This window comes from Tachysurus vachellii, chromosome 8 (assembly GCF_030014155.1).
Source record: "Tachysurus vachellii isolate PV-2020 chromosome 8, HZAU_Pvac_v1, whole genome shotgun sequence".
Classification (NCBI taxonomy): Eukaryota; Metazoa; Chordata; class Actinopteri; order Siluriformes; family Bagridae; genus Tachysurus; species Tachysurus vachellii.
In genome coordinates this window covers 10,284,404-10,296,469 of record NC_083467.1, presented here as the reverse complement: position 1 = coordinate 10,296,469, position 12,066 = coordinate 10,284,404, and the positions used below count along the sequence as shown (strand labels likewise).

The window sequence follows — 12,066 nt, the reverse complement described above, 5'->3', positions numbered from 1 at the left end:
CAAGAAATTAAATTCTTAAATAACATTTTAGTAGCAGCAGTAAAAATAAAAAAAGTTAAATAATACACTTGCCTATAGACTTGTGCAGTTTAATTTTCCTCGGATTGACCTTCCATTTTAAAGGTTTCAGTGTTGTTGCTCGGTTTTGAGCAGGAGTGCACTGAACAGAAAGGAAAAAACTAAACCAAACAGTGCATTTAATCTCCTTCTAATAATTATCAATATCATTAACATTACTTGTAATGTATAAAAACTGGCTCCTGACAGGTCTATCTTTATGGATCTAAACCTAAAGAGTATTTCATCTTTTGTCTGTGTCCTGATAGAGCTGTTTTAATCATTTTCGGCCAATACGCTTCTGTATCATAACTGTAATACATACAGTAAACTGATGTGAAATAACTATTGTCTAATAGCAATCAAATTGTCCATACACTGAGATTCTGACCTTTACAGCAAGCGAGTGAGCTGTGAACGTGTGAGATTGGGGTAAGAGGAATTCAGAACACCTGCTGAAACTATTCACATGTCTGTGTCACATATCTGCTGTTTAATTAGAGAAAATGTTCACTCTTTTGCTCTATTAGATATACCTGTGTTATGTTACCTGTGTTCTCTTCAGGAGCCTCAGTTCCTGAAGGGCCCCAGGGCCGATGTGCATTTACCATTATGTCACGTCAGACGCACGACGACACAGACGCACGACGACACAGACGCACGACGACACAGACGCACGACGACACAGACGCACGACGACACAGACGCACGACGACACAGACGCACGACGACACAGACGCACGACGACACAGACGCACGACGACACAGACGCACGACGACACAGACGCACGACGACACAGACGCACGACGACACAGACGCACGACGACACAGACGCACGACGACACAGACGCACGACGACACAGACGCACGACGACACAGACGCACGACGACACAGACGCACGACGACACAGACGCACGACGACACAGACGCACGACGACACAGACGCACGACGACACAGACGCACGGTGTGATTTACACATGGTGTGATTTACACGCGCCCACAGAAGCGCCCACAGACACACGCGACCACAGACACACGCGACCACAGACACACAGTGTGTTTTAAAGATGGTATGATTTACACTCGCCCACAGACACACGCGCCCACAGACACAAAAGAATGAATTAAAAACAGGAGGCATCCTCACACTGTGTCACACTCACAGATGCACTGCACCAAAACAGGAACCCTTTATGCTCCAACATTACTTACTCTAATATTAGTAACAGTCTAATACTTCTGATTTTTCACTTTTCAGATCTGGTGATGCAACCACCAACAATCCTCACCACATAATATCATAATACCATAGCTTCTCTTCTGAATGTATCTGCCCTTTTCAATTAATGTTGGAATTATCCAGGACAACCAGGTTTCTATAAAAAAAAAATATCAACATGTCTGAACATGTTTATGCCTAGAATGAAAATCAACATGTCTATGACTAGAATGGGAGCATTTTAACTTTTCTTTAGCTAGAGTGCTGGGTCTCGGGCCACCTCTGAACCTATTATGCTCCACTAATACATATATAAGCATCAGCACATGTTGGCCACTAGATGTGGTCATGTCCAGTTATCCGATAAAGTTAAACTGTACACAAATATGGAGAGACATGGTGCTGTTAGAGCTTATGTGATACATAAAGAGCACATACTGCTCCTCCTTCGCCTGGTTTATATACGATATACACTGCAGAATTTTATATACAAACACGCTCCATACAGGTGGTTTCATTTTAGCAAAAAGGAAACTGATTATTTGTCAAACAGAATGCTAATTGTGCCACGCAGTGATAAACACTACTATGGCAACCAGTGCCTACTGGTGACTTCACGTGGTGCCATGAAGCAATAAAGAGCTGACTGATTGTTCAGGGAATGAAACATTTTAGGCAATGAGTCCATTTCTGTCTTTGTCAGAGTCAGTATCAACTTCATATATTTTTAATAGAGTAAATCAAATAAGGAATTAATAGATTTCAGAGCAGACTATTTTGAGAAGCAATTCTCAAATTAATTTGAATTTAAAAACAATGCACTGCAATTGTCCACCCATTTTCTTAAAAGGATATGATTAGGTGGGAGAAAGTTCCAGCTGAGCACTTGATTGGCCAGTGCTAGATAACGCTGGAACACGGACGACATCTGGGCATTGAGGTTCTCCCTACGACTGAACTCCTGCAAAACCTCCATGTTGAGAAGAAAGATCTGCTTAAGGTCGTCTTCCTAGGAGATAAGAATGCACACACATGAAAAAAATGAACATGAAAAACAGGAAATCGATCAAATATAGAAAAAGAGAGACAACCTGAAAGATGCGCTTGCAGCTGCCATGGAACTCCATACTGAGGCCAATGTTACTGGTTTTACTGGAGCTGGAGAACTCGCTTAACAAAGCTGTCAGGATGGAGCATGCCAGTGTTTGCTTCAGAAACAAAAACAGCAATAAAAACAGATAAATTCACCACACCATAACAAATGTAAAAAAATAAAAAAGATACACTCAGGTTTCTGAATAGTTTCATAAATTCAGTGGCACGTTTATATATGATACACAGCAAAGCTGCCTAATCCAAGGCCTATGATCACTTTTACATTGGCCATTAAAACTATTAAAACATTAAAACATTTCATGCAATGTTTCATCACACAATTTATTTTGGAAAAAATTGATGACAGGTCACGATCAAGACATTTTGTTCAGTCTCTAGTTGTTTTGAAAATTGTTAACGTTAATGCAAAGAATAAAGACTAATAACCAAAGCTGACAATCCAACAAAGCACAAAAGAAGTGAATTATAATTGATATGATTATATTTCCTTCAATAATCATATCACTCAAATCTAAACTGGAGGCACTTTATTTGGCTAGAATCTAAAACATTATTCAAGAAAATGAAAAAGATTGAACTGATAGTACTGAACCATAATGCAGGATCACTTATCACTGTCTATAAATTATTACCTTACAATTCGTTTAAATAATTACAGTGTGGTGTTCAACTTAATTTTGTATCAGTGACACTTTCGTCTCGTCTCCCTGCGGTCCTACACACACACAGCACCCTCTAGTGAGCAAAATAATCAGTTGCTACAACATGTCCCCAAAGCTGCACCAGTGTCACCTGAAGCATTATTTTATGCTTCTCTTAGCCTTTTTATTAAGAAGAGTTTAAATCTATTCTCATAGCTTACCACTGTTGGATTGCCACTGCTGATAAGCTGGCTGACCTCATGGAAGATGCTCTTACAGTTGATGGATTTGTCTAATGAGCCACGCTTCACTATAACAGCAACCGCCAATAAAATCTGTTCTCGAACATACTTCTGCAGACTACGGATGAGGAGAGAAGAAAGGTTACCAAGCTAAAAGTGTAATGAGTGAAAGATAGGATCCGAACCGGTTCTTTCACGGTCACACTTACTTGGGTCTCTGTAAGACGTAGGTGAGGAGGAATGTTCGGAGAGACTCGATAATGTTCTTCTCCAGCAAGATCCATTCTCTTACCACAGCCTCCATTATGGCAGTTGCAGCCTGGAACAGCACATAGTCCACCTTACTGGTCTCTGAGAGAGAGAAAGAGCAACACCACTGTCAGACCAACACTGCTGGGGTACTTCAGCTTAACATAAAGCAATGTACACATTCACCACACAACACAAGACACGGTTCATGAGATTAAGTTTATTCTTTAGTAGACTTCTTTATATTTACACTTATTCATTCGGCTGACACGTGTACACAGAGATGTACAGCTGAGGTACAGGGTTGCTCAGGGACTCGACAGTGGCAGCTTGGTGATGCTGAGATTTAAACTCACAACCTTCTGATCAGTTCCAACTATGCCACCATTTCATTTCTTCCATTTACAATTTATTCTACACTATGAACAGAGCTAATCATCTGCCCTGAATGGCATTAATCAGTCATGGGAAGGTTTGATTTATTCCCTTCAATACCAAATGGGTAAAAACTGACGAAAGTGAACAGAATTTCGGCTCGTATTTACTCTGCTGATTCTATTAAACGCTACACAAAATAAATACAAGAGTATTCATAGAGTTTTCTGAAGCTGTGAATTGGTCGGCACATGTAGTGGACCACAGCGTTTTTGTCCTATTAATGCCTATTAATAGATAAATACATGAGGTGTGTCCCAAATGGCATACTTATACATTGTTCTAAGTCATTTTATAGTACAAACAGTATGAGCAGTGTGTAAGATGTGCACTTCAGGTACTCATGCTCAGTGGTTAAGATGATCAGATGATCAGAATATTGTGAGTTCAAATCCTAGGACTGCCAAGCTACTACTACCCGACCCATGAGAAACCCTCAACATCTTAGTCATATAAATGAGATAAATGTAAATTGCTCTAAATAAGTATGTAAAATAGTGTAAAACTGTGAATACTGCTGTGATATGACTACAGGCCTGTTGCTCTGACATTTGTTGTCATGAAGACCCTTGAATAGCTAGGACTGGCCCACCTAAAGACTGAAACAAAACAGATGCTGGATCCCCTACAGGTTGCCTACCGTGCAAACACATCAGTGGACGACGCAGTCAACACTGGACTGCACTACATTCTGGAACACCTGGACTGCCCAGGGACATACGCCTGGATTCTCTTTGTCGACTTCAGTTCGGCTTTTAATACAATAATTACGGAAATTCTCTGCTCCAAACTACTAAGGCTCATTATAACCCCTTCCATCTGTCAGTAGATCACCAGCTTCCTGAAAGGCAGGAAACAACAGGTGAGACTGGGAGGTGTCACCTCCAGCATTCGGACAATCAGCACCGGCGGTCCTCAGGGATGTGTCCTCTCCCCACTTCTATTCTCCCTCTACACTAATGACTGCACTTCAAGTGACCAATCTGTTTGCAGATGATACTACGCTCATCCGTCTCATCCAAGATGGTGAGGAGTCTGCATACCGGCAAGAGGTGAAGCGGCTGGTGCTATGATGCAGTCAGAACAGTCTAGAGCTAAACACCCTCAAAACTGTGGAGATGATAGTGGACTTTAGGAAAGACCCCTCAACACTACTCCCCCTCACAATATCCAACAGCCCGGTGTCATCTGTGGATGCCTTCAAGTTTCTGGGCACTAGCATTTCCCAAGACCTGAAATGGGAGTGCAACATAAACTCTATCATCAAAAAGGCCCAGCAGAGGATGTACATTCTACCCCAATTAAGCAAGTTTGGTCTGCCACAGGAGCTGTTGATGCTTTTCTACACTGCAGTCATTGAATCTGTCCTGTGCACATCCATCACCATCTGGTTTGGAGCAGCAACAAAACAGGACAGGAACAGACTGCAACGCATGGTTAAAACAGCAGAAAAAAAAAATTGGTGCCCCTCTGCCCACTCCCCAGAACCTGTACAACACAAGAACCAGAAACTGGGCTGGAAAAATCACCACTGACCCTTCGCACCCTGAACCAACCTCTTTCAGCTCCTCCCTTCCGGCAGGCGCTACAGAACTTTGCTAACTAAAACTACCAGACACAGGAACAGTTTCTTTCCCCAGGCAATCACCCTGATTAACAACTCACCATAACTATATTCCCTGCTTTATATCTATAATTACTGCATTATCAGAACTGTCTGTCATCACATCATCCGTGTATGTTACACACACTACTGCTGCTACATATTGTACAAAAAGCACACTTGGCCAATAAACCTGATTCTGATATGAAAGTAATAGAACACCTTAGGACAGACATACATTCATTCATTCATTCATTCATTTTCTACCGCTTAACCGAACTACCTAGGGTCACGGGGAGCCTGTGCACACACCTCTTCATTTCTGACGTAATCAGAAAACTCTTCATGGCCAGTGTGTGACTATCAGGGTGTGTGTGATGAATGTGTATTTTGGTGTTTCAAACAATGTCTATTATTCTGTGTTTTAACCAGCACACTAACATGTTTTAACGAGTGCATTTGGTGAGTTGTAGTGCGATGTATGCGATGTGAGATGCGCAGATTTACCTATGGGGTTTTTTACACCTGGTCAGTCCATGCGTTGACCAGGTCTAAATGCCCAAAACGTTTTCGAGACGGATATAAATCCGATGGTTCAAACCACTTCAGGAGGTGGTCTGGGACGCATTTCAGATGAAACTGGACAGGTGTAAATGAATGTGGTTGTTCAAGCCACATACGTCAGCGCTATTCTCCTAAACAGAAGTACGTCACTCGCAAGTGACTCACGAGTCGTGCATTGCGCCAGAAACAAATAACATGGACGACACGAGACACTTATTGCTCTTTGGAGCGATGAACGCGGCCAACAAAAGCTTTGTAAAACATATAGAAATAAAAGTATATTTAAGTATATACACCAAAGCGTGTTCTATTTCAATTACCCCGGAAATGAGGTAAAATATATTTGCATTTTGGGTGGGAGTAGAAAGATCGGATTGATATCCGATTCGCCAAGACGCATTTATGTGGCCTAATGTAAATGGAACAGTTTTAAAAAATCAGATAGCTGTCGGATCAGAGAAAACACATGAAGTGACCAGGTGTAAAAAGGCCCTATAATTTGTATTCTCAGTTGCACCCATCATGTCAACAATTTGATGGCTAGTAGCTAAATTCTGGGTTTGGTCTGTTTGTGTACTCGCATTTAAATCTCTGTTGTAATGGGTAAGAGTAAGGCATTCAATGCTGTTGCTCTCCTTTAATGTTTGGATTTTTTTTTTTTTATAGATCTTTCTCCATTTTGTTTCTGAGTCAGATGATTATTCTCAAAACTCTTCAGTAAAACTTAGAAACATGTCAAATTAAAACTATCCTGGATAATATTATATCATACAACAGTATCGTTGATATTTAATAATCCTACTTAAGAGTGTAGTGTGTGATTTGGGACACAACCCAGGATTCTTGACAAACGTGAATTACTTGAAAGCAATTGAGTAAATTGCACCTCAGAGGAGGACACGGTGCTACAAAATGTGTCGCAAATTATTCTTCCAGCACTTGTCTACTAACATTCGGAAATGTATTTGCTGTGGGGGTTTTTTTTCCTTCCAATAAAATTAACTTTAGCTGCTTTTTAACTAATCCACATTAGTGTATCCAGAATATAGTGCTGCAAACTTTATGCCACTTACCAAGAATGTGTTTACAAACAGCAAAAGGTGATTTGGACTTGCGAAAGGAGAGGAATATGTGCTCTGCATGCTGCCTCTGCTCGGTGCTGACCATGGACGGTGGTGCCTGAAAACACAAGAGACGTGCATACATGCGTGAGCACGCCGTCAAACCATTTTCTCTACTGCTTATTTTACACAGCATCACAGGGAGCCTGGAGTCTATCCCAGGGGATTTGGGGCAAAAAGTGAGGAGACACCCTAAAGGTCATGCCAATCAATCAAAAGGTACAGTCACACAAACACCCAACAGACAATTTAGAGATTACAATCAACTTACATGTCTTTGGACTGGGGAAAGCACGAGAGAACATGCACATTCAAAACACTAGGCAGAGACAAAAATCAAACCCCCAACCACAGAGGCGTGAATCACACATGCTAACCAATAAACAACAAAAAACTGCCTCATCAAATGTTTAATTCCCAATTATAACATAAAGACTGAGAGGAGACCAGTGAAGAGAGCACTTATTTTGCCTGCACACTAAGGCCAGAGGTTTACACACAGAACGACTACATATCCACACAAGGCTGCATTATTCATCTACTTCCTGTGAACCTTACTTACATCTGAAGAAAAAAACAGTATTAAACATCAGAGCCAGTCATCCAGATGTGTAGTAATCTGTAAAATGTTTAGCAAATTCATGCATTTTTTTTTAACTGGAACACTTTTAATGAAGGCAGGATACACACAGCAACCATCTTGTGAAAGATTAGCTAAATGCTGTCCGAAACCCAAACTAAGTGGCCAAATGAAGCTAACGTACAACCATGTATTAAATTCACTTTATTTGGTACAAATCTAATTTATATAATCACAAATCAAACATCACTACCTTAAATTGCTTTTGACCTCTATACACATTGACATACACTGTTTGAGCAATCTAGCAGTACGTGACCCCTGCCACACACGCCCCGCCGCACCCGCTTAGCATAATCGCGACCTAATAACACATTAAAAGGGCAATTGATTATTTAACAAAGAAAATGTCTCGCGCCCTGCCGCACATGCGCATCTCTTTAGGGCCAAAAACTGTCCTTTTCCTCACATGTTGCTAATGTGGCACGCTCATGTAAATTTCTTCTCTACAACATCAGAAGGATTCTGCCATTTTTATCCACACAGGCTACTCAGGTACTTGTCATTTCAAGACCCGAATACTGCAACTACTGCAACTCTGTGGGACCATCTCTCAGGGTATGAGGTGGGTATCAGAAAGACTCTTTTCTGTTTTGGCATCGAGGTGATGGAATAAACTTCCCCTATATCTTCAAATGACGGGCGAAGACCTACCTCTTCCTGAAACATTTAAACTAGCACTTTTTTCCCCTGTTTGTTTTTCCAAAACATCATTTGAATAGAATGAGCATCTAGAAGTAACTGATTAGTGAACATCCCAAACACTGAAAAAAATTTGCCACATTTAACTCCATGATACTTTTCAGAAAACACAATTTAAAAATAAATAAATAAATAAAAATAATATAGAAAAGTCTTGATTTATTGTGACGCTCTGAAACAAACTCTGTACTTTAAACAAGCAAACAAACCCGCTGCCACAGCAACATCATCTCCTCCATGTTTCTGCTTGATTAGTGGCTTTTACTAAGTAAAGTCAGACCCACACTGCTTAAGCTCAAAAGTGTGAAGTTAGAGAAGTGGAAAAATGTTGAACAATATCAGAGTATATCTATGAGTTTAGTCCCAAACAAATCTGCCATTGTTTTTGTTTTAATGCTGTGTCTTCCCATGCCTGGAGCTTTGTCTGTGAACAAATGACCTGTAGAAATAACACCAGATAATATGGCAAATGAGACGGTGTAATGATTTTGCAATCTTCTTTGGGAAAACAGTGTGCTTTTTTTTTCTTATGGTGGACTGTCCAGAAAAAGCTCACAGGCACTCATACTAATATTATAAAGCCCCAAATTTGAGGACACAAGCCTAAAACAAACTTATCCAGCACAAACACCATCCCAAGCGGTTTACAACCCCAAAGCTGCTATATGTCAGCATGCGATCTGACACACCGGCACACAAAAGAGGAGTTAAGGTGCTAAGGGATGCCACCATGCTGAAACTACAGTGCTGCTGAAATCTCAGATCATGTTCAATCCTCTAACAGCACAGTTCATACAGCAGTCTATACTCCCTTTAATGAGTTCGTTCTGAGGAAATATTTTACTCTTCGCATAATCACGACCTAATAACACATTAAAAGGGCAATTGATTATTTAACAAAAAAAATGCCTAACTGGTGCTAAATTGTTGCCTTCTGTAAGTAAGACTTTGTTTTGAATATTTAAAGGAGTCTTGAGTGTCAGCGCTTTGAAACGCTTTACAAAAGGTATCCACCGAGGTCAAATCTTCAAGAGGAACCACTTTCCAGTTTCAGGGTAACATGACGAGCTGGGTGATTTTTGTCTTGAGATGACTCGTTATAGCTATAAAGCATAGGTCACTAACAGGCGGACCGCGGGAGAGAAACAGACGAGAGTTTCTCAAGGGAGAGAAACAGACGAGTGAGACAGAGAAAGGGAGAGAAACAGACGACGGAGAAAGGGAGAGAAACAGTTGTGTGAGGGGGAGAAGCAGAGAGAAACAGACAAGTGAGACGGAGAAAGGGAGAATAAAGAACAAATGGTGCTCTCCAAAAGAAGAAAAGTGGACAGCGAAAATAGAGCATTTAATCCAGAATGGACAGACTCATTTCTGTTCACACTTCCCACTGGGAGCACTAAACCAGTGTGTCTCAGAAACCGTGGCACTTATTAAAAGCGGCAATGTGAAACGCCATTATAAGACAAAACAAAGGTTTTGAACATATCCACTCAAATCTGAAGACAGTGTCCCTGAGACAGCTTTCCCAGGTCTGAGGAAAGTAGCCCTATACATCCTGACCATGTTTGGCTCTACATACAACTGCGAGGCAGCTTTCTCTACAATGTACATAATCCAAACTAAATACTGTTCCAGGCTCACTACTGAGCACCTCCACATGTATGAGAATGGCCCTGACTCCATTCAAGCCCAGGTTTAACATCCTGCCAAGCCAGAGCTCAGTTCTCTCACTGAGATATAAAAGGGAAAGTTAAGCACTTTATTTAAACATACACAATTTTCACATTTTATTTATTTTCTCTTATTTTGAAATGTAGCCCTACTTTTATTTATTTAATGAGAGAACGTTATACATATCTACAATCATACATATGTTTAGTTCTATGTTACGTGACAATAAATATTGTCAAAAAGTTTTTGAATTGTACCGAATTTATTTGATTTGACAGTCAGGTATTGATTGCTTGCAGATGTTGATACAACTACTAGGCTATGTAAATATATATCACACTAACTAGTTAGACATTATGATCTTCCGGACCTTTGCTTCAAGAAATTTTCTCTTACTGGACCCCTTTAAATTTTAGTTGAATACCTCTGCTATAAAGTAAGCGATAACAGGAACTAATTTATCGCACAGACCGTCTATAACACATCTATAATGCAGTAAACATTGTTCATTATCAAGGATCAAAAACCTTTAGTATTTACTAAATTGCTGTTATACAAGATACACAACATTTATCAGATTTTGATTATTTGGTCAACATATAGGCTGGATATTTAGCACAACAGTAACACTACATTAAAATAACAAATGCTATAGTATCACAGTATGTCTAGACACATGTCTGGGCCTAAAGTGGTCTGAACAAACCTGGTCTGTTAGTCAGGAAACTTTACTACAGAACATTCTTACATAGAGCAAATGCTCGTGTATGACAGACAGGCTGCCACACAGAAAATCTAACTTACAGACGCTTTAATTGAACAGAAGAATAATGTTAGCGACGCCTGGAACTTGTTTTGTTAACGTTAGCTACAGAATGATGAACTTTTTAGCCGGCTAGCTTTCTAACGTTAGATTAGCAGCCGGCTAACAAACAAACGAACAAACAATAGCAGCAGGTTATTTAACAAATAAACACATTCGCTATAACTACAGACTATAAGTTTGTACTTTACAGGTTCCACCTGGTTAAAGCAGGAAGCTTTTCACCACCACACAGCGGACCGTTAGCCGCCGAGACAAACTGTTTCTCAAACACTTTCCAACGACAAAAACAGGTCGGTTGTGTTCAATTCGGACTCCATGGTAACGAAATTACCACATTCACGGCATCTGGAGACGCGTGTTTGTGTTAGGATTCCTCTAAACACGTCAAACGACTTGCGGTTTTTTTGTTTTACTTTGTTTTTTATTGTTTATTTGTCCTTTTTTTCCTACTGTATGGAGAGTAAACCGGCGCCACGCATCGCTGTCTTTAACCCAAGCCTTCCTTAAACCTGTCCGAGCCACACAGCATCTCTACGATTCAACATCACACTCGCACTCAATCGTATTAAAGCACACAGAGCAAAACAGCGCCTTATTTCTCACCATTAAAACTTTGGCAGCGCTTTCCAGCTGTGAAATCACTTCTGGTGCACCGAGCGCCGCCATCATGGTCTCTGTTCAATGACGCGCCACGCAATGCATTGTGGGATCGAGCTGTCGCTCAGGCCAATGGCTACAGCCAGACCCGCATACTAGCTCACTGAATAGCATGTAGTACACAACCAGAGCCGAACTAATACTAAGTATCTAATACACTAGTTAGTACTGTAGTGTTCAGTTTTCCACGTAGCCCATGGAGACGTTTCTAATAAGGAACGAATAAGTTATACACTCTATATACACTCACTGTCCAGTTTATTAGGAACATCTAATAATAACCTATATAGAACTCCAGGAAATCAGAGCAGAGCTCAAAG

The 12,066-nt window shown here is 40.6% G+C and overlaps 1 protein-coding gene across 2 annotated transcripts in view; it reads right to left on the bottom strand.

The window, feature by feature from the left end:
• Window positions 1-11,819, bottom strand: part of xpo4 (exportin 4) — a 29,922-nt gene extending 18,103 nt beyond the window's left edge. For both annotated transcript variants that reach the window (XM_060876186.1, XM_060876187.1), the window contains exons 1-6: window positions 11,693-11,819; window positions 7,203-7,308; window positions 3,488-3,629; window positions 3,258-3,396; window positions 2,371-2,487; window positions 2,136-2,288 (exon numbers count right to left, since the gene is read on the bottom strand). In XM_060876186.1, coding sequence (XP_060732169.1) covers window positions 2,136-2,288; window positions 2,371-2,487; window positions 3,258-3,396; window positions 3,488-3,629; window positions 7,203-7,308; window positions 11,693-11,758 — 723 coding nt within the window. In that variant the 5' untranslated portion in view covers window positions 11,759-11,819. The remainder of the gene's footprint in view (window positions 1-2,135; window positions 2,289-2,370; window positions 2,488-3,257; window positions 3,397-3,487; window positions 3,630-7,202; window positions 7,309-11,692) is intronic.
• Between the last annotated feature and the right edge of the window lie 247 nt (window positions 11,820-12,066).